General features: G+C 28.4%; 1 protein-coding gene across 3 annotated transcripts in view; it reads right to left on the bottom strand.

Moving 5' to 3' along the window:
* The window catches only part of LOC107456625 (60S ribosome subunit biogenesis protein NIP7 homolog), a 29,232-nt gene that overhangs the window by 2,313 nt on the left and 2,265 nt on the right, over positions 1 to 24,654 (bottom strand). Inside the window, exons 1-4 of one of the 3 annotated variants that reach the window (XM_087151910.1) lie at positions 10,704 to 10,805; positions 8,821 to 8,907; positions 5,956 to 6,094; positions 878 to 1,018 (exon numbers count right to left, since the gene is read on the bottom strand). In XM_087151910.1, the coding sequence (XP_087008036.1) occupies positions 878 to 1,018; positions 5,956 to 6,094; positions 8,821 to 8,888 (348 nt within the window). In that variant the 5' untranslated portion in view covers positions 8,889 to 8,907; positions 10,704 to 10,805. Of the gene's footprint in view, positions 1 to 877; positions 1,019 to 5,955; positions 6,095 to 8,820; positions 8,908 to 10,572; positions 10,806 to 24,654 lie in introns of those variants that run through there. The other 2 variants (XM_016074531.4, XM_071186713.2) reach the window with 2 other exon arrangements.

Raw genomic sequence — 24,654 nt, 5'->3', positions numbered from 1 at the left:
AGAGAACTTAAATAGGGATTTCGCCAACATCGTCAACAATTTTCTAAAATATATACAATCTTGGAGAAGTCTTCACAATCTTACTGCTTTGTTTAATAGGGAGTTTTGTTTTGTAGGCCTAACCCCACAAAAAAATATTTTGAGAGGTCATTTTACTTTTCAATTAATCTAAATATTTTCTTAAAAGATATTTAAGACTAGTTTCTAAGAAATCAAAAATTAGGGGAGAGCGGAATTGTTTAAAAATTGAGATTTAGACACAATGTTATAGTTTGGCCTTTTTTCCGAAATGAATTTAAGCAGCTATCTTGAATGAGAGAGTGATCCTAGGGAAGAGCAATTTTTGACTAATGCTTGATAATTGGCACTGCCACAAGTACTTTTTTATGCATTATTTTACACTGATTTGAATAAAGAAAAAACCAAGAAACTAGATATAGTAACTTGAACTTAGTTAAATCAAGATGACAGCTAAATCATATTTAAGGAGAAGCCAATTTTTGATATCAAAATTGGGTCTAAGCTACATCTTTCAAAAGCTTTCACCTTATTATTTTCATAATTACCTCCTTAGAAACCTGTTTAAATGTAAAATCTTGTCGATAAATCAAAAATTGTGTATGAATGTAAGGATAATAAGGTCTCAGAACATAACTTTTCAAGCACTGAGACTTTTAAATAATCTGGTATTCAGCAAAAGAACCAAACTTCAAAACGAAAGTTAAAAATTGTTTCCTATTTTCCTAAATGGTGTGTTCTAAATAACATAAGATTATATTTAAGAGTTAGTATGTCAATATAAAATCAAAGAATTAAAGGAAAATTTAATCTAGATTTAAAAATTTTAATTTATAAAAAATCAAAATCAAACACTTACCAATGGCAAATCATTCATTGAGTACACAACCACTCCTTGATACCTTAAAGTGCTTTCAGATATTCTAGCGAGGCCAGTTTTTAAAACATTGTGACCATATAGAAATTGTTGTTCAGCATTAGGTTTGAGCCATATTTTATTCTAAAATAAAGAAAATAAAAATATTTAATTTGTGATAACTGCTTACAGCTAAATTTAATGCAAATTGTTCTACACATGTTCTAAAATGAAAAATAATTTAAAAAATAAATAAAAAGGAAAGCAGGAGAACGAAACATACAGTCTACTGCATGTGCTAGCCAGGAATTTTTTGATATTTAGAATATTGAATTTAATTTTAAAGTTCATTAACAGAAGATGCTGCTGAGTGATCTAAATTATTAAACAATTATGGTCTGACACACTGCAGAAAATATTGATTTATAGTTTTTGAAGTCAGCAGCACCATCTGTTGACTAACTTTGTAACTAATTTTAAATCTTTGCAAGAAAAAAATAACTGGTTATCTAGTACAGGAAGATTACAATACAACAATGGACAACTACAGTCAATTATTTTAACAGTCTTAACACATTCAGAATAATAAATATTTTCTGTATAGAAATAATTTTTAACCTTATTTAAAAATAACCAAAATTAGCTGTATTATTGGTATGGGGTAAAGGGAAAAATATTTTAATAGAAATGTTTAAGGAAAAAAAAAAAAAAATTGGATATTAAGATACTTAGTAAATTTTTTTTAGCTCAAGTACTCAGGGTTCATGCTCTACTATAAAAATAAAATTCAAGTACTTTTCAAGGACTTTTTAAGACTTATTATAAAATTCTCAAGGACTTAAATTTTAGTTAAAGATAGACTAAAATTTAACAGTCTAAACTAAAATGTTTTGACGATAAATGTTAGTCGATAATAGCAGTACTGAAAAATAAGACTTCCATTGCTCTCTCTAGATTTCGGAAAGTGATCTAAGTACATATATAAAAAAAAAAAAACAAGGGTGATTGGCATCAAGTCGAGAATAAAATTCATGATGCATAAAAACGTCAGGTTTGAATTTTGCATTAATGCTTATTTTAAGCTAGGTATACAAAGTCTGAATAAGCAAAGATTCGGGCAGAAGACGGGGTAGGGGGGAATGTTCTATATAATACTGTGATATCAATTAGATATTTAAAAACAACTCTGACGGGAGACTTTTATTTAATATTTAAAGTGGCAGAAGCATTTAGACAGTGAAATTTAAATTGTTCTTAAATATAATTTTGAAATTTCGACCACTCTTCTATTTAAGAAAATTAATCAATTATTGGATGTTGCGGCTTGATTATCATTTTAAATTTATTACCAGTCAACCATTTTAAATTGAAACAGTTGCCAACTTTCACCTCAATACCTTCTGATAGATTCTTAGTAACAATTTTGGTCACTGACTTTTTTAATTAACCACTCATACTTGAATTAACTTTTTTTCAATAGCATCGATCATACGCACTTGACATGGTCACGTGAATATGAATTGCAATGAGTAGTTTTCAAATTGAGTATAAATACGAAAATCGATGTTTGATATCGCAAAATGCGTGAATACGAATAGCGACATTGGATTTTAAACTCGCGGAAAAACTAATTGCGCTAAAAAAACGCTTAAGTACAAATCGCGATATTAGATTTTTAAATTGCTTTAATGGGAATTGCGAGTACGATTTTTGAATCACGCGAAAACGAATTGCAACACTAGGCATTAAAGTGGACAAAAATAAAAAAAGCTGAACTTTTACAGCGCAGGTCACTAGGAGGAGGGGGGGGAGTGCTCTATATGATACTGAGATTTATAAAAGCAACTTTTAACTATGCTGGGAGATTTTTATTCAATATTTAAAGTGGCAGAAGCATTTAGACAGTTAACTTTAAATTTTTCTTAAATATAATTTTAAAATTTTGACCACTAATATATTTAAAAAAAATTAAGCAATTATAGGAAGGCGCGACTATTAAATTACTTACAAATGAAAAATAGATCACATCTTTACAGTAACTAATTCAAGAGAAAGCTTACTTCTACTTCTTTCAAGAATCACGATATTGGGTTTTAAAATCGTGTGAATATGAATCTTGATATTGGATTATAAAATTGCATGAATATGAATCGCGATTTTGGATTTCAAAATCGCGTGAAAATGAATCACGAAATTGGATTTTAAAATCGCGTGAATATGAATCGCGATATTGGATTTTAAAATCGCGTGAATATGAATAGCGATATTGGATTTTAAAATCGCGTGAATATGAATAGCGATATTGGATTTTAAAATCGCGTGAATATGAATCGCGATTTTGGATTTTAAAATTGCGTGAATGTGAATCATGCTGTTGGATTTTAAAACCGCGTGAATATGAATCGCGATATTGGATTTTAAAATCGCGTGACTATAAATCACGATATTGGATTTTAAAATCGCGTGAATATGAATCGCGATATTGGATTTTAAAATCGCGTGGATATGAATCACCATATTGGATTTTAAAATCGTGTGAATATGAATCGCGTTTTTGGATTTTAAAATCGTGTGAATATGAACCGCGATTTCGGATTTATAAAATCCCGTGATTACGAATCACGCTATTGTATTTTAAAGACACGAAAATACAAATTGCGATATTGAATTTTTAAATCGCGTAAAAAGAATCACGATGCATAATTTTTAGATCACGTGAATACGAATCGCAGTGAGTAATTTTTAAATAGCGTACAAATACGAAAAACGATATCTGATATTACAACTGCGTGATAACGAATCGCAAAGTTGGATTTAAAAATGCGTGAATACGAATCGCGACGTTGGATTTTAAACTCACGAGAATACAAATCGCGATATTGGGTTTTAAAAACGCTTAAATACAAATGGCGATATTTGATTTTGAAATTGAGTGAATAGGAATTGCTAGTACGATTTTTAAATCGCGTAAAAAAATTTGCAACACGTAAGTTTTGAATCAGTTAAATACAAAAATCGATGATTGATATTAAAATCGTTTGATTAAAAATCGCGATTTTATCAAATTCCGGTGCAGTTCCTAATATTTAAAATTCCAAAAATCAGCCAAACAAACAAACAATAAAATCAAATATCGGCGCTCGTAACGAAACGCTTAGACTCCTTTCCACTCTATAGCAGAAGTCGCGGTAATCCGACTATCGTTCGGGCGGCTTGGGTTTCTCCAATAGGACTTCCCAAAAATTTTAGTTTTTGGAACATGGTCGGAAATTTTCAAAATTGGGGAAAAAAAGCGGATTTCCGCTTTTTCGTGGAAGTCTTTCATCCCTGCAACACATAATTTTTAAATAAGTCTAATACGAAGATCGATGATTGATATTAAAATCGCCTGAATAAGAATCGAGATTTTGTCAGAATCTGGCACAGTTCCCAATATTTAAAATTCCTAAAATCAGCCAAACGTACATAAAATCCTAAAATCAAACAGTACGTGTCATCATCAGAAAGACGGGGAAGTCATTCTCTCACACTTACGCGCGTCAAAAAGTTAAACATAGAAATACTGGAAATAGGGCTGTTTTCCTGAGTTTTCGATACTTTTCAAGGTCATTTCGAAATTTTCAAGGATTTAATATCATTTTCAAGTACTTCTAGGGGCCCTTGAAAATCAAAATGAAATTCAAGTACTTTTCAAGGCTTTTTCAAGGCCGCGGGAACCCTGAGTACTTCTAACAGATATTAACAAAACTTAATTTTTAATAACTTATTTTTATAACTTAATTTTTAAAACAAAACTTAAATGCTAAAAAATATTATTTTCCAGAAAAAAATTATCCATAAAACATTTAAAGAGATAGTGTTTATGACAAACATTTTAAAAAATGTAGTGCTATCATAAACACGTCTACAAAAAACAAAGATTATATACAATAAAAATTTATCTTAATTTTATGAAACTTTTTTTTTAAAGCTAATCATAGAAGTTTTCCAATTAATGTATATTAATAATAAAATAAAAAGTTTAAAAAAAAATCAAATGAGAAAAAAATTTGTTCTTGGTTTTGAAATATAACTTTAACGTTGAGAATCACAGTATTCTATGTTGCTAGTTATCTGTTTTACCATACAAGAAGCCTATTAGAAATGTTTCGTTAACATGCTTCACTTTAGCTAAAACACAAAAACGAAACAAAACAAAAGTTCTTAATTTTTAAAATATAATGTGTTGAAAGAACGATGAAATTGACTTGCCTGATTTTTTTATTTATTTATTATTATTTTTTTTTAAAAAAAAAAGCATTAAAAAACTTATGGCTCAGCATAAAGTCATCTAATTTCAATTTTGCTTTTTCCTGTGTCTTTCAGAACATAAATTAATAAGTTTTAGAACTTAAAAAATCTATTAATATTTCCCATAAAAAAACATAGTGAAAAATAATTTTCTAAATACTACTTGGCCAAAAATTCGGCAAAATGGTCGAATACTGAATAGTGGCCGAATATTCGTTACATCTCTATCTCAAACCCATAAATTTAATTTAAAATTTTTTTACTAATAATGTTCATAGGATATCAAAACTAAAAAACAGTCTTTAGACACTTAGAGGATGAAGGTGGCACATTTTCATCCAGCACATGTGACGTCATAATTAATCAGGGATCGTTTTTTGTTGAATCACTTACGGTGGCTTTTTTGAGTAATTTAAATATGTAATAATTAAATAAATAAACATCTGGTTAAAAAAAAAACAATCAGATTTTTTGATTTAGGAGAGAATTTCCAATAAGTTATGATTGAAAATAAAATAACCAAAGAGATGCTGTAATTGTCCATTAAAAACATGTAATTAATGTAATTATTGTTAAAATAGTTTAGATTCTGTAAACATAGTTGTGTTATATTTTTAGCATATCAAATAATAATAAAGTTATAGCGCCAGCTTCAAATGGATGATTACCAGCTTGTACACAATGTTGACCACAATCATGTTATTGGTGATAAAATTGTGGAGTCTTATTAACCACCATTAATTTATATGGCACAGAAAAAGATAAAATGAAGAAATTACAATGAAAATTACCTTTGCATAAGGAGCAATAAAATCTAAAGCAGTGATTTGAATCTTGAACTGCATGGCTTTGTTAAATTTCCCAAAACAGGTTCCAAAGCTAACAAGATCATCTCTTGGTACATTACAGGCCAATTTCATGTTCTTTTCACTGTAAAAAATAAACTAAAGCTATTAATAAATAGTAAGAAAATCATCACGTAAAAAAACGTCCAATTGATAAGTTAAGACATAATTTGACAAATTTCATATACTTGGACTTGGTGCATGTATGGAACTAAAATTTTGGACTTTAGAATGACATAGCAAATTGTAAATACAAGTAATACTGTCATGTATGACTATGTCAAATAAAGGTAGTTAATAAGGTAGAAAATTTACCGAGTATTAATTTAAATTGCTTTTTGTTCAGTACTGGTTGCGTACTTGAACTGTACAATTTATAATTAATATTGTACAGTGAAACCTGAGTAAGTCTTTAGTGGTAAACTTAGGTCATCAATTAAAAGAGTAAGATAAGTAATTGTTTTTTCTGTCTTGATAATTGTTTAAATTTTACTTGTACAGTGTGCAAAAAAAGGATCACCCACAATAACTTTTGATCCAATGATCAGATCGCCACATTCTAGGACTCAGTCTTAATGTTTCAAGAGGGTAACCTCAAAGATGCTAATTAATTAGTGCAGACGATATTTTAAGCCACGAAATCAGACAAAAAAATTTATTTTCTCTGAATAAACATACCTCTTTTTCCCATGATGATTTCGGATTTTTGACACTCAATGGGGGTAGTCGCAATTTGGGAAATATAGGTCCCAATAGTTCGGTCAGCAGAGCTCTCAAAAGTTTGAACCCCTTAATGTTAATTTAATTTTTTGCGTATTTCACCATATCTCGAGAACTTTTAAGCGAATTGAAATTTTTTTGAACACAACTATAAAATTCATTTATCCAAAGATAACTCCATGGAAAAAATAACTTTTAGTATATATTTATTATTACTTAATAATAGTCAATTTTTTTTAGGTATACTATGTTTTACATCATTCTAAAGAATGTAATGCATGATAAATTACAAAATTTTAATGAAATTGATCGAATAGTTCATGAGATATTGAATTAAAAAAAAAGTTGTATACTAAAATTTGAATTTGCTATTCAACTGATTTTGCACAAACTTTGAATTAGTCATGTAAAATTACATTCTTTTAAATGATGTAAAATATTGTACAAATTACAATTCAAAATTTTTGACACACATTAACTAAAGTAATAAATATTTAATAAAGTTATTTTTTGCATGAAATTATATTTTGATAAACAGATGTTATAACTGTGTGCAAAATTTTTTTCAATTTGCTTAAAATTTTTTCTAGAGATGGTGAAAAATGCAAAATTAACATTAAGAGGTCCAAACTTTGGAATGCTCTACTGACGAAACTACTGTAACCATATTTCTAAGTTTGCAGCTAGGCCCATATTTTAGGATCAGAAATCTTTTATGTTTATGCAGAGAAAGTACGTTTTTTTGTGTCTGATTTCATTACTCAAAATATCCTCTGCATTAATTTATTAGCAAATTTGAGGTCACCCTCTCGAACCACTAAGATTAAGTTCTAGAACGGACGACTGATTTGATCATCAGATGAAAAGTTATTTAGAGAGATTAGTTTATTTTTTTTTGTACACTGTAGATGATATCAATGCATTTGTTATACAATTTTAATCAAAATAAATACAAGCATAATTCGATTTTTGAATCAGATTTATGTTTTGATTTGTGTGTTGCAATGTTATATGCAGTCACACATGCATATTTATATTAAATAGATCTCTACATAGCACATATTTTTCATTCAAAAATTCTAATCGTAACAATGTAATTCAAATATGGAAAAAGAACTTTATACTTAAAAATTATTAATTACTGTTACAAATCAATTTAAATCCTTTTTGAATGAACTTCTTGTTACCTCAATACATTAAAACATATATTAAATAACTTTTGAACAAGAAATGGGTGAAAATTAGCGAACTAAACTAAGTGGTGCAACGGCCTATTATGGGCTAAGGCCTAGTTTTATATCCATCCCAGTTTCCTTAAGCTAGGGCTCTGAGACACATGCTTACATGTTCCAGTTGGGTGGTCAGCTGACTGCAGAACCTCCAGTGTTTAGTCCCCAACCATGAGTGGTACTAATTTTATCAACTCAATGAAATGTTGAGAGAAATCAAATTTGCTTGGTCCGAGGACAGAACCCTGGACCAGTGGCATGACAGTGCGATCACTTAACCACTGAGCCTGAAAACTAGCAATTGACAGTACATAAAAAAAACTTATATAGCCTATGATGCAATTCTAAGTTTAGTTGGAAAGTAAAAGGTTCTAAATAAAATGAAAAAAATAAATAAATAAATAAACTGTGTAAAATATATGTTCCCTTTGGCTTTAATTTGAAAAAAAAAGAAAGGAAAAAAGCAATATAAAACATAATTTTCAGTCATATTTTCAAAAAAAAAAGCTTGCTATACCTTTTAATATTCCATAGATCCAAAAATAATGTTAATAATATTTAGGTAGTACATAAAAAAACTTATATAGAGCCTATGATGCAATTCTAAGATTAGTTGAAAGTAAAAGGTTCCAAATAAAATGAAAAAAATAAATAAACAAACTGTGTAAAATATATGTTCCCTTTGGCTTTAATTTGAAAAAAAAAAGAAAAGAAAAATGCAATAAAAAACATAATTTTCAGTCATATTTTCACAAAAAAAGCTTGCTATACTTTTTAATATTCCATAGATCCAAAAATAATGTTAACAATATTTAGGTAATGTAAATAATTAAAACAATATAACCAATATGATATATTATACCTGATATAAAACACTCTATTTCCATGAAGTCTGAAACAATAAATTCCATCTGGTCGATCTATTAGCATTTTCACATTTTCTCCAATGCTAAATACAAGAAATAAATTTATTACAGCATACAAAAAAAAAAGAAAAAAATTTAAGCAAATTTATTAGCTAAAATTGCATTTAGAGTTGTAAATTCAAGTAAAAAAATAATAATTGCCATAACACAGTACTACTTATTACACTTGAAAATTTAAATTTTCAGTTAATAGCCAGTAACCACTATTTTTTTCTAATCTCAAACCTGTTGAGTCGCTGACATTTAATAGTCACTTCATGCTTTTTTATTCTGTTTGGATTAAATTATATTATTTAAAAAAAAAATTCTTTTAAGAAATAATTTAACTACAAAAAGTTATTTAAACAATACAAATGTAAATAGATATGTGACAAAATTTAGTGAAATAAATTGACTTTATTTCACCGTGCAAGTTTGTAGTGCAATATTTTTATTTTTTTTAAAAAAAAAGATAGAAAAAATTGACAAGTTGGTTACTGAATTTAAGTCACCACTTTTTTTCATTCACTCGCTACGTAGTGTGTCAAGTTGTTTTCAGATCTAGTACCTATTTATGTCAAAGTATAGTTTTTTTTACTTGTAAAAGAATAAAAATAAATAAATTTGCAGCTATGATTTATATTTTTTGATTTTGTCCCTATCTATTATCCAGAATTGAAAAATGTTAATTTTGCACCTCTTTACATTTACAATGCATAAATCATTAAATTTAGAGCATAAAAACTTCAAAAACATGAATTTAAAAGAAAAAAAGAACAAATTGAAGTTTAACGTTAGACACAAACTGGGCTGTTAGTTACAACTACTAGTTATTAACAGTTAAAATTTATATTTAACATCGAAATCTGGAAAAAAAATATTTACCACAGTGGTAAAAAATATTAGTAGTACCAAAGTTTACTTCTCCTGAAAAAAGAAGAGTACCAATTTTTTATTTCATATCTTTCCAGGAAAAGTAGAACCTCTGCTCTTTACTAGCAAAGTTTAAACTTGACTAAACGTGTTATTGATTTCAAAGACTATAGAATAAGAGGAGCATGAGCATTAGCAGTTATCCCAATTCAACATACGTTGAGTTGATTTATGAATCAGAAGTAAGAGGTCCAACTTGGTTCCAAATAAGACAAGTCATTGATTGAAGGTCACACAGATGCATTTAAGATTTGATATCACATGAGGCATGTTTTTATTGATCAACTATATTAACCAATGAATTTTTGTGCTTGTAAGAAATAAAAAAAAGCTATATCTTGTCCAGAGTGACTACGAATTACATATTTTCCCTAATTTTTAATGATAGGTATTATGCTTTGAACATAGTGAGTTTAGAATTGTGAGTTAGAACACTACTTAGATAGCAAATAAATATAAGTAGTAAAATTTTCCCAGCTTTTCTTTTTTATCAATTCCTTTCCTAAACCTTTTTTTTATTTTTTTTTTATCAACTTTTTAAACAACGAAGCATTATCATAAATTTAACGGAACTTTAAAAAGTATTTATTAGCTAGCACGAAAATATAATATAGTGATCATTTAGAAGCTGCATTTTTACAAATAAATAATCAACAGATCTATTTAAAGAATTTTAGGAGGTAAAATCAACAAGTAACAGAGTCAATACATAAAATTTATGTTGAGAGGAAAAAACTTCAGCAAAAACAAACATTAACATTGCAACCAATGCTTACTATTTTGCTAATTTTTCAAACAAGGTTCTAGTTTCGTCATCAGTAAGTGGTCGCATTTTTGTAATAATAAATTAAGTAATTAAAAAAAATAAATTAGAATTTATATATTAATAGCGATGCGAAAATATTACTTGCCGCAAACTTCGCAATGTGCCACACGTGTTTAGTATTGAGTATTGAGTAAAGTAAAGTGCGGCGTGCTCTCTGCTTTCGCTTATAGCACTGCGTTTCAATAGGTAAGGCTTAATTTAGCCTATCAATATTTATTTGAGGTAGTGTATAGCGTGAGGATGCCTGTGAATCCTCAGGAAACAGGATGACCCTTCCAGGCATGTTTTCAAGCATGCGCAGTATACTAATCATAATGAGTAACGCCTCCTCCCTGTCCCTCTTACAGACGTCTACAGAACAGAACCAGAATCAAAGCTCATTTCAAATCAAAGCTTATCAAGAAATAATAAAAGATTATCAAAAGGGTATGTAATTATATTTTATTCGAAGTATTGATTTTCTGCCTTTTCATTAGAAATATGTATTTCCTTAATTGTTGAATGATCATCTTTTTTAATTAATTAATGAACGTTGAATAAATAAAAAGCTTTGCATGAATCTATGTTCAGTTTCTTTCCTATTTTCTTTATTTGATGTTAAATGTACAATGTAATGACTGGTGATTAAGACGTTAAAATGCAAAAATTGCGAACAAAAATCCGAATAAATTATTTATAGTTTGTAAGTGCAAATATATTTATACAATCCTTAGTATTTAACGATCATTCAATGTAAAGAAAAGGCAGCATTTCATGTATTGAATAAAATATATTTACTGCTCATAATAAGATCTCTTTTGTTCACTCGTTTTTCATTGACTCAAGAGTCTTCACATGATTATTTAATAAAAAATACAAAAGAAATATTTCATAATCATAACAAAATGTGACCCAAGCATACTCGTGATACAATTGGTGTGACTAATATAAAGCATGTTTCCTTAATTAGACTAAGCAATAATGTAAAATTCGAGGCACTTATTTGTTGAGTGTAGGTAAATTTTCCGTCATATTTGAGGGGAGTATGAGTTCATGACAAAGTAATGAATTTAAAAAGTTTGGGCCAATATTTTTAACTTCAATGCGAAATAGAATAGACTTGATTAAAATCATCGACAAAATAAGGAAATTTTTGCATTAAATTGACTAACATAATTCGAATTAATTAGCACATAATTTCTGTATTCTTTTCCCAAACTCAATGTATTTAATTACAAATTTACACAAATCATTTTAAAAATTTCTTATATTTCAATAACGCCTCTGTAGATGGCACCACCACTATCTTTCTATCTAAACTCTTTTTTAACTGATGCTTCCCTTCCCTTCACCAACCTTTTGAGAAAGGATACGCATGAACGAAAAACTTACAAAATAGGCTGTTTACTCGACAGTTGGTAGCAATAAATTATGAAAGATAAGATGATTGAAAGGATCCTAAATATTTCAGATTAGAGTTAAAAAAATTAAACTTATAAGCATTCAAAAATGAAAAGTATTTAGGTGCACCTAAAAAAAGCAATCACAGGACGTAGCATAAATAATTTATGTAGTTTCATTATAAATATGTTTTGTGATAAAAATTGTTTAAGATTTTTGCCCTATTGTTCAAGTAAACAGCTGAGTTTGAAAATTGAAATGAAATACATGAACAGTAAGAATAATTAATAAGTTCGAAAATAGGTACAACAGTTACAGTTGAAATATCAATATTAAGTTTTATTGTGATAATAATGTTGTTCGACTAACACATTTATTCTTTAAACTAGATTGTATTTAATAATTATTTGCATTTTTTTCCCACGTTTTATTCATTAAAAGTGATTAATTCTTACACAGTTGAAAATTCAAATGTAACGTAATCTTTAAAAAAAAAAATTCCAATACAAATTTTACAATTTGTTTTCAACTTCAGAAATTCCATTTCCATCCATCTGTACACATGCCACATTTATATCAAAAATAATTTTTCCATTAAGTTTTGTTTTAATGATCAAAAAAAATTCCTATTGTCCATATTTTCTTGCTTCTCAATTACATTTATTATTTTAAAGTTTTGATGTGAAAAAATTCAAAATTGATATACTTTTCTAACAGGTATTTTTGTAATGGAAATGTTTACATCCTGGCTTAAAGACTGAGAATTAATATTATTTGATTATGTTTTAGACTTAGGTGCGCCCCCCCCCCACAGCAAAAATTATAAATGCACTCAATCTTAGACTAAACACAATTTTTTGAAAAATATATTATATGAGACAAGAACACTGTGAAGAGATAATCGGGAATTTATAGTCATTCATTTTATTTTTAATTTATAATCATTCATTTTATTCTAATTTATAAAAATTTATAGATTTTAATTTAAATTATTTTTATATGAATTAGCAAAGAATTAATAATCACGATGAAAAGGCGAAATTTAGAAAAGTACATTGTTACTGAGTAACAACATTGAATTCATCTATAGTAGAGTGCACTACCATTCTGAATGAAGGGCTACGTTCCAAGTATTTGAATAGATTAGATATAATTTTAATGTAAACATAAGTGTTTTACACACAGTTCTTTTCATCAGTCACTAAGTGATAAATTTCTATTAAATTAAATTCTTTTAAATAATTATAATTCTTTTTTATTATCTTAATTCATTCAACTAATTCTTTCTTTTTTATCAGTTAGCTTTGTAATATATTTGCATAAAATTAAATTCTCTTAAGCATTAACAACTGAAGAAAACCAAAATAATACTCTCATAAATAAAAATATTTCCTTTTTATCAAAAATAAATGAATAAATAGATAGATTTATCGAAAAATATAAAGATGGGGAAAAAGTGGCGGTTTTATATCACATCAAGTAACATAAAAGTATAATTTAAAATCAATTAACTGTAATGTTCTTGAATGAAAGTAAAAAATAAAGAGATAAATATTTTTTGAGAACATAACTGCAAAGTAAATATTTTAAGTAAAGAAATCGTATGGGGTAATTTAAATTTTAAAATAAAATTTAAAAAAAAAAAACACGCATAATTGCTCAAAATAAGATTTAATATTAATTTAGGATTAAGTTCTATATATTCTTAACCTTAGGACATTGCTAATTAGTGAATTATAAGAGATTTCATGAATATTAAATCATAAAAGCTTTTTCTTCTTATTCTTTTAAACTACCAAAAATTAGAAATTAAGCTCAAAAAATTAAAAACGCATTAAATCCTTCAGTCGAATTTTGCGTTTTTTAATAATGTTATTGTATTGAAAAAATCAAAAAAGGGAAATAATGGCTATTTTAAAAGAAAAAAAAAAGATTGTAAAATAACATGCTGGATGGAAGATGAAATCGGCAGTAGTAAAACACATCAAAATTAATGATTAAAATGCCTCGAAAGTTGCAAGTCGTTTTATTGCCGGATTAAAAATAACAGGATTTTTGAAACCCTGTGGAGAAGCCTAGCAATAACAGTTGAAAGAACAATAAAAAATATCTTAGATTTTTGATGAATTTGGCACAAATCAAGTGCATATTCGCGATTTAGTGTCGTGTTAATATATATTAAAAGTATGGTATTTTCAAAACCAAGAGAAAATGCGTATTGCCGAAAACAAGCAATGGAAAAATAGCCTGTTTTTACGATAAGACTGACGTAAATAACGTACTTCAAAAGAGATTATTACTTGCCCGATTTGAAAGTCTCGAGCCGTTATAATATTGCATTTAAGAGATCGGACAAGAAACATTTGGAAATCCGACTCAGGGGGGTAGGGTAGCTCTTGAAAATTTTACTTCCGATAAAACGCGATCGAAAATAACTTGAATTAACTTTGAAATGGACTGAAATAAAGAGCTTTAAAAGCATTACTAAAATTCGAAATTCACGCATTAATTCTGCCGAGGTAAAATTATCGGGATTTTAAAACTATGAAAATTTGTAGTAAAAAACAACGAAAAGAGCTATAAAAAAACTACAATGATTTAGATTTGGCGCGTTCAAAGACTCATTTGCAATTTAAAATTCCTAATCTTTTTTTCTTCCTTATTTTTTTCTTCCTTTTTTTGTGAAAAAAATGTATAGTTTTTATTTTATTCATGTTTTTATTTTATTTATATGTTTAAGAAAGACCGCAGGCCGTAGAAGGCTCATCAATATAGATTAAATTTATTAATTCTGGAATCGTGCGTCCTTTAAACCTCGTGTATTCTCCCCCCCCCCCGCACCGCGATGGTAGATGAGGTGTTATTAGTTAAAATAATTAGTATTTAAGAACATTTGTTATTTTATTTCATTTACTGAAGTGTGTATTTGCATAAAACAAAAACGGCGGTTTATTTTTTTAAAGATTTGACAGCTGCAAAGAAAATGCCATTTAGAATGCTTTAGAACATACAAGAGCATTTCATGTACTTTTATTTCTTCTTCTTTTTTAAATTCTCTTTGGCGCCTGGGGTACCAGGCAATCAGGGGGGGGGGGGATTAGCTCTTGAAAATTTGTGTTCCAATTAATTGTATTAAAACAAAAATCTACGAAGAAACACATTGCCTTGTAAATATTTTAAAATAAATATATTATACTGAATAAATAGTATATATTTTTTTCTTTTTTCAAATTGTGATACTCAAAAAGTGACCGGAAACCAAATTCTCTACATTTCAATGAGGTGTTTAGGCACTCAACTTTCATTTCCTTTTCAATTTGCTCCCCTCTTTTCCTTTGATTGTTCGCACTTCCAAAAACATAATGAAGTCCCAGGGGCGCCCTTGGGCAAGTAAAAGGAACACGGACCATAAATTTTACTAGTCTAAAAGGCTATTTATAGAAAAGCGTGTCTAATTAAAAGAGTTTTATTCGATTGGTTTCTGTTAGTTGATTTAAGACTGTTGGCATCGTTTTTAGCTATAATCTACATCCATGTTAGTTTATGGGAGAAGTAATTTTCACTTTTCTCAAAAACTTATTACCGTCTGACATCTTAATATACGTATCATATTAAAAGATCTCATTAAAACTTAATCACCTAATGTTTCAAATTATTTTAAATTGTTATTATAAATTTTTAGAGCAATATCCATGATGTGTTTATGAAGTTATTTTTTTAGCTATTCATGAACTTGAAAAAAAAAACATAACACAAAAAAACATAAATACATAATTGATTTCTGTTGCCTACAATAAGAAAGAAAAAAAAAAACTTCTGTGACTGAAAATTACCACATGAGCACTTAGGGTGCCTTGGGTGAAGTAACTTTGGGATATCTAATTTATAGTTTTAAAATCAACTAAAATACATTCAATTCTAGAGCATAGCAAATTTTTTTGATATCAAATATAGACAAAAATTTTAAAAACATCCCTAGAGATTTCTGATAGAAATTATTTGTGAAAAACATTTTTAGAAGGGGAATAAAAAAAATCTGAAATCAATTCTTTAGCTATACTATATAGAAATTTCTAGCTAGAACTTATAATAGTCTAGCTATATTAAGTTCTAGTTATAACTCAGATTCGCTGATTATTATAAAAAATGGGGACTTTAATGAGATATTTAATTCTTTTGCAGTGTTATTTTATGTATTTTTATGAAATATTTTCTTTAACATTTCTTGCAACGTAAATCATTTTAACGATAAATTTCACAATATAATAATTACTTATTTTAGTTTGGGCATTTTAATTTATCGTTTTAGTTATGTTCTAATATATTAAATGACATTAAAAATATTAAATAATGCATGAGATAATTTTAAACTATTTTGTAATAATATATTGATCAATATTTTACTTTATTCTAAATTTAATATTTGTTTTAGTTTAATTTTTATGAAATTTATTTTGCTTATAAAGTTTACTTTAGCTATAGAACGAATAGTTCAAAATTCTCAATCAAGTATAAAAAAAACTACTCTTGACGTTTACTTATTCACACTTTTTGCTTCGCTATATAGGGGCTATCTGAAGACATTAGATACATTTTTTGATCTAGTTTTTCATGCTTAATTGCATGAGATAAAATTCAAGTGTGTGGCATAATTGGTTTTAAAGCTGTAAGAAGTTTCTTTTAAATAAATATACTTTATAAAAAAAAACGCATTTTAAATATTAGTCCATTAGAATAAGCAAGAAAAAATGCATTGGGAACAATATTTATAATTAAATACGATTAGGAATAAGCAATGTAAAATGCATGAATAAAAACTTAAAACCCTCTATTCGATTCCTGTTACATATCTCATTCTATTCAACACACATAGGAGGGGACATCCTTTTTTTTTCTTAGAAAACTGTTAGTTTATTTTAAGTATTTATGCATATACGTATGCATACGCATTCATATTTGTATATCTATACACATGTATACATATTTATGGATACGTAATATGTTTACGAACGTAATATGTATACGTATGTATATTTATATATAAATGTGTTTATAAAACTTAAAGTAGACAAACAGTTTTCTAGAAACAAAAAGTGTGTAAAAATTTCTTAAAAAAAAAGGTCGATAGATAATGCCCTTTTACAATTAATATTTTCGGAGATATCAATAGTTCCTTCTCAATGTAAATATTTTTTAACTTTTAAATAACTATTTTTTAAAATAATTTAAAATCAAAGATCAGGAACAGATAAATTCTAAAAAAGAAAAAGCGAAACGAATGAAGCCAACCGTTACCAAAAATTCTAATTAAATAGCATTACATAAGCTGAAACGTAATTTGCCTTTTTCAGGCAGACACTGCAATTGTCTATCCATCGACGTTGATCATTTATGTTTTGACGTATAATGCGGTTTTCGGAATTTTATGTTATGCAATATTTAATTTAATTATGAGCATACGATTATTTTAAGAAATTTCATATTTAAAATTTTTTATAGTATTTAATTTTTTAATATTTTAGAATTTATACAAGCAGAAATTCAAATTTGAACCATTCGAATTCGTGGCTTCAAAAATTCATCATTTTACAGCTAATATTTTCACGTTCAAAGCAAATAAAAAAATAAATTTAGAGTTAAAATAACTCTTATAAAACTTATTTCCGCATCAATAACACTTTCAGAATATTCCTGATATATTTCACTAAAATGGGCAAATTTTCCTATTTTACTATACCCTTGTTTCTCTACGGGGGCGGTGGGAGTATGCTGAGGGTTGGGAAATCATGTTGGGGAAAATGCAGAAATCTGTTCTTAAATATCTTTTAGCAACTTTGTTTTAAATTTTATTGCCAAAAAAATGAAATAATTTTAAATTATAAGCAGTTAAACCCAAATAAAAATACAGTTTTATCCAAACTATGGGTTTTTGACAGTTTTTGACATGACGGTAAAAACCATGGTAATAACCGGTAAAAACCGTCATGTGTCAAAAACTTGCCAACCCTGCTTACTAGCAACCTCGTCCCAAAAATGCGACGATGGTCTGATAGCCTCTTATAATATATCAAAATTAATTGCCAAATCTGGCCAAGGCTCATACCATAGGCGAAGAGTTGATACTTCCATCTATTAAGGAAGTCTTAGAAAGTTTTACATCATCCAGCCGCATCTAATGTAATAAAAAATATCCCATTAAGCAACGATACAGTGCGGCGACGAATTGATGAGATGGCGGAAGACGTTGAGGATTCTTTATGCAAACTTTTGATATCGAATGAATTTTCCCTGCAAGTTGATGAATCAATTTTTCCAAATAATTAGGCTTTATTGTTATCGTATGTCCGGTTTGTTGAGGAAGGAGAATTTTTTCTAGATAGGCTCTTTGGACGAAGCTTGATTATAGATACCAAAGGAGAATCTATTTTTAACACTGTCAAAGATTATTTTAAAGAGAAAAACATTACTTTTACGAATATTATGTCTGTTGCCACTGATGGAGCTCCAGCAATGGTGGGTCGACATGGTGGGTTTATCGCCTTTTTGATGAGGGAGGTACCAGATATTTTAGCTGTTCTCTGCGTGATTCACAGACAGCATTTAGTTGGAAAAAATCTCAGTGACCGCTTGCATCAGTCACTGCAATACGTTATCTCTGCTGTGAACAAAATTCGCAGTAATGCTCTTAACGATCGATTATTCAGACAGCTATGACCTGTCTCAATAGGTTTTGAAATCTTTTCGACTCTGTGCTTGAGTTCCTGGAAGACAAAGATGTAGCTCTGAGAGACAGATTGCTAGAATTTAAGATAGACGTTGCCTACATGACGGATTTATTTGCAAAATTTAATGGTGTTAATTTAAAATTTCAAGGCAACGAACTCAATTTGATCACTTCAAAATCAGTTATTTCTGCCTTTCTAAAAAAACTCATTTTGTGGAAGCAGAATTTTGGTAGGAATGAGTTTAGCCAATTTCCGATCTTATCGGATCTTAAAAAGAATGGTGAAATTTCCTCTGGTGATATACAGGAATATTGTCAACATCTTGAGTCTTTTTACATGGGCTTTTCTAATCGTTTTAAAGATGTGTTGACCCTGGAAGTCCCTCAATAGGTTATGAACCCTTACGTGAATATTGAAGCAGCAGAGGTTCATATTCAGGAGGAATTGGTCGAACTTTCAACTTATGAAACTTTGAAAGCTAGCTTCCAGAATGGTGATCGTCTCACAGAATTTTGGCTTCAAGATAACATAAGTCGTCTCTACCCTGGACTGTGCTGTGACGGATCTAGTCACAAAAAAGAGAAATCGACTCGAAATCGAGCAACGAGGGGACTTGCGTCTTCACCTCACTGAAAATATTGAACCGAATGTTAAGAAACTAGCTCTGAACCATCAAGCAAAATCATCCCACTGACATAGTTACTTGATTGCTTGGTTGATACCACGTTTCAGTGTAAAAAATTATTTTTGATGTTTTTTTAATTATCTAATTAAGTTTAAATAACTCTTTTTAGCATAGATTTCTTTGTTTGTTTTCTCATTACCGTATTTATTTTGATTATAATAAATAGATTACCTGTCGGGAGAAAAGTATCGAGTTAACGTTCACACTATTTTTTTTTAAAAAACCAAACGATGTTAACGCGTAAGAATATTGCTTAAAAATGTTACCTCTTATAATTCAGCTCACCCTATACTCCAAATAACTGAATTTTCACAAAAGGGGCGTTTAAACTTTTTTTTTGCTCCTTATGGGGGCGGCAGCGTTAAAAAGGTTGAGAACCTATGTACTATACCATAGTTTATTGCTTTTGACATGAAGAAGAGTTAGATATTCCTCTATGGGCTGTCGCGCCACTGAGTTCAGTTTTTAGTACATCGTGTAACATATCATGTAAACAAGAAAAAGAAAAAAAACAGAGAGCAATATTATTTTTTACCAGATAACGGCCTAATTGCGAGGACATTATGGTCATGGATATAGATCCATAATGTTCGTTGCGACTCAGTCTTCATATTTCCCTTCTACAAAACAAGCATGAATTTAATAAAGGAGCCTAAGTGGAGTAATAGTTATTTAAAAAAGCAGTTAATAAGTAAAATTATATGCAAGTTTTTAAGTAATAGTAATTATTGAAAAATAATAGAGTAATAGTTAATCACAATTTAATTAAAAAGCAATAGTTAGTAGTTATTTAAAATTTTTATAGAAATATTTAAGGTTGTCAAGAAAAAAGGAGAATGTAATACATTATAAAACATCCCTTTCTGTGACCTTGCTTTTTATTGATCATAAAATGAAAATAGTGGAGATAATGATCATGAGAGTAATAATTTTCTCGCTTTTTCGCTGCATTAATTTGAATTTATTCAACCCCTAACTGAAAATACTGTGGAATGACTCTTCCAGGTGACAATACTGAATACAAGCAATATCTTTGCTGTGCAATCAATATTTTGCTTACACCATAATTAACAAGCATTTTAGCTGACTAATTTATTGTGCTTATTCACATACTTTAAAAGAGCTAAATAAAATAACTTTTTTTAATACAGTTTCAATAAACGCTTTTTCGTTATATAAACATTGCTGTTTGATCAAAAACGAAAATTCGCAACTGGTGCTGGAAAAATCGTATCTAATTTTACAGCAGAATTGATAGCCATTTCTACGGCTATCGAAACGTACATCAATCTTGAACCTTCGGAGCAGCTTAGTGGTATCACCATCTTCAGCGACTGCAGGTCTGCCTTACAGGCCCTCAGCAAAGGTACCTCAAGCCTTGTCCTGAATATCATAGAACAACTTGGACAACTTCAGCGTCTCCGGAAAAATTGCTTCTTGCAGTGGATTCCCGCCCATGTGGACCTAGAGTTCAATGAAATAGCTGATTGCTTGGCTAAAAATGCCAGAGATCTAAATCAAAATTCAATCCCAACCACGTTGGCAGATGCAAATGCTTATGCAAAGTCAAGACTATTCACCCCTTTAAAAATCAAAGCCCACGATCAAATAACTAATCTTGACATCGATAGGAAGACAGCCACTACTCTCATCAGACTAAGAACAAAACATCATAAAAACATGAAAATTTCTACAGATAAGACTAGAAAATATCAAAACTGTGGCAACTGTCTTAATGTGGAACTGACACCATATCATGTTTTTAACTGCCCTGCAGTCGCTGCAGGCCTTCACCTCTTAAACCACCCCACAGAAGAGGATTTGTATTCTTTTAATGCCATAGAAATAACGAAAACTATTCAAGCACACCATGAAATATGATTCTATAGAGGATACGACACCAACCAACCATTGCTGTTCTATATTTAAATTTGCGTATTTCATTTACAATAGGAATTTTAAATTACATTTGAACAAACCAGTTATTAAAGAATAATAATGAAATTGAAAAAAAATATTTTGCTGGAACTTTCCAAAGATATCATTTAATTTTGTAAGCAATACAAAATAGATAACAAAAGAAACACAGAAATGCAAAAGAGATAATATTCCACGGCAGATAACAGTCAGGTGAAGAGTAGAAGGTTAAACCCTTTGACGCAGAATTTTCATTCAAAATATTTTTTATTATTTCGTAATAATTAAAGTCAAAATAAGTAAAAAACTTAATATTTTGAATTATAATAATTTATGGTTATGAAATAGAGAAAACTAAATGTAGATAAGGATACAAGTGTCCATTGCGAAGCATGGACTGACGGCGCACTTCCAAACAATGCCTTTCCAAATTTGCACTTATTTGTAATCATTTAAACATAAGGGAACATAAGTAATTCAACATGTAAATTTCTTTAATTTTCAAAATTAATTATTGATAAATTTTTGAATGTAAATAAAAAAACATTTTTTCAAACTACTTTTTTTTGGATTTTAATAGAAATATAATTCCGATAATCTAACAGATTTTTTTAGTAACTATTAGACGGTTTCTTATGTATTTAAAAAATAAAAAAACCATGTTTCTATTAGTAATTAAACTGTCTGAAAAAATATATAAAAGGGACGTCGCTCTTTCTTTTAAACTGTGTGCATCTTTGACGACAAATGAAGAATCATAACTTAAAAAGTGTATTTAAAAACCAACAAAAAACATATTTATAACAAGATAACATGCTAGCAATTAAGTAACAAAAGATTAGCTGTAAACATCTATTAGTAAAGTCTTTATAAGGGAACATAAGTAAAGTCTGGATCGGTGAGGCAGCGCCGCTGTTCGACTGTCGTCATTGATTTGTTCAGAGCCGTTTTTATGTTTTTCGGGGCCCTGGGCCTGTCGTTATTTGGGAGTCCTTTATGATTAATTTTAGTATAAAAATTTTTTAACTTAAATCATTTTTAAAAAATTATTTTACTTTAAGGTTGAAAAACAAATACATTATTATAAAAGCGTTAATACATAATTAGTATTGAAAGTTTAAAGTAACAGTACTTTTCATGGTTTTTGAGAGTCTTCTGTCACATCATTAAAATTCATTTCCTGCCAGACATCATATTCAATGCTCGTGATTGACAAATAATTAAATCTTTTTTAAATAAAGAAAAAGAAGTGTATGAAGAAGAAAATATAAAGGGATAATAGCTCAATGCCCTGAAACCTTTTGTTTTCGAAGCACTACTCAAGTATTTCGTTCAAGCACTTTTTTCACATTGAAAATGAAAATTTAAAAACTAATTGTACTACTGAACTCCAAATTATCTTTTTCAGTTAAAAGTAGAGAGACTGAGAAAGAGAAGCTAGATGATTTTTCGTGGGAAAATTAAAAAAAAAAAAAAAAAAAAATGAAGAATTTGAATCAAGATTGAAGCTTTAATTTTTTATAAAGGATTGGTTGGGATAGAATTTTTGTTGTTTACAATACAAAATTACTTCATAATTTTCTTACAAAAACTAGTTTTTCATTCACCTGTTATACCATCTATTTACATGGAAGTATTTGTTTTAAATTTTTTTTTAGTGTTTCAGTCTCATAATTCATTCATTATTATTCTTTGAATTTACACTAGGGAGAATTTCATTTAACAATAATAATAATATATTTTCTAAGCAAACAATGTCATCGTAAAGGAATTTTTTTTATTTAATAATAATATATTTATTAGTAGCTATGAATTTTGATTTCATAAATGAATTTTTGCAATATAAATTTAGAATTATCGTTAATATTTTTTTATTCGCTAAATTTAAAAATTTTAAATTTATAATTACATATTCATAATAATTATTTTAATTGTACAAATAATAATTTTGTATTATTTTTATATAAAAGAAAAATATCAATTTACTAATTTCGTTTTTTAAACTTGCTTCTCAAAAAACAGGTGTGGTCAATACATTTAAGAAAACAAGTATTATTAGAAACACATAATTCAAATTTTCTGTCATATAAAAATTTTAATTTTTTAAAAATAAAAAGAAACATAAAGTATGTTCTAGTATGTATGTATAGAAAGATACATTTGTATTGTTCTACTGTTGTTGGCTGGCATACAAAAATCCCCTTTCCAAGAATTGTATAGCTGGTGCAGTAATTGAGTAAAACAAACCACCCCTTTAGAAATCAAGTTTCGAGTCCCCTTCTACAAGAACGTATTAATTCAATCATTTGCCACATGCCTTGGGCCAGGCCCATCCTTAAAAACGGCTCTGGATTTGATAATAATGACGGAAAGTGGCGTCGGCTGGCATCACTACAGCTTCGCCAGCGCCAGAGGGTTAATGATTTCTCTCTTGATGGGGAATTAGGGAAACAGAGAGCATCTCTGAATTATCCATATTTCAAGCAAGAACCATATTTCAAGTTTCAATATTATATGTGCAGTTGATTTTTATATATATAAAAAAATAATAAATAAATAAAACGTTATAATATAAAAATTTTTTAACAGTTTGAAATACGTTTTACTGTTAAAGTTACAATGAGTACTATAGATAATGAAAAGAGTAAGCAAAACATTTATCCAAAGTTCCTGAATCAGATTTTTTTCTCAGTTTGCATTATTATAATAGTAAAAAGTAAAATTATGGAAATAAAATCACTATAGACTATTTTAAGAAATTTTTTTCGTGACTCATCGAATTTCAGTAGAAGAAAGAATGCAAAAAAAAAAAAAAAAAAAACGAAAAAATAATAATAATAATAATGAATAAATAATAAATGAAAGTACTACGTGCAACATCAAATGTTTTCAATTGGAGAAAATTGTGAAATATTTTCTTAAATAAAATAAACAAAGGTTTTAACTCTACGATGAATATTTATGATACACTGATGTGAAACAAACATTTGCTGTTGGTGGACTAATTCTCATGCATGTTAATTAAAAAAGTATAACAAACATAAAGAATAATTTTATTAATAAAAGGTTCATTTTCCAGTTAATGATCCTTTACATCATTATCTATTAATTTTATAACCGAAAGATAATATGCTAGTGCTTTTATTAATGAAAAATCATAGCAAAAATCTAAGGACAGAAACATGTGAAATGAGACATCTTAAAAATTTAGATACAAAAAGTACGAGAAATCATTCTTATATCCTTGCTAAGTGTTCCGAAAGGAGTAAGAGGGAAAAACGGAGAGAAAAAAAAAGAAGAAAAAACTATTCCCACTAATTTAGGA

This window comes from Parasteatoda tepidariorum, chromosome 9 (assembly GCF_982258835.1).
Source record: "Parasteatoda tepidariorum strain Cologne lab strain chromosome 9, Ptep-v5.0, whole genome shotgun sequence".
In the NCBI taxonomy this organism is placed as follows: Eukaryota; Metazoa; Arthropoda; class Arachnida; order Araneae; family Theridiidae; genus Parasteatoda; species Parasteatoda tepidariorum.
The sequence above is the reverse complement of the archived record's forward strand: the minus strand, read 5'-3'. Positions and strand labels throughout refer to the sequence as shown.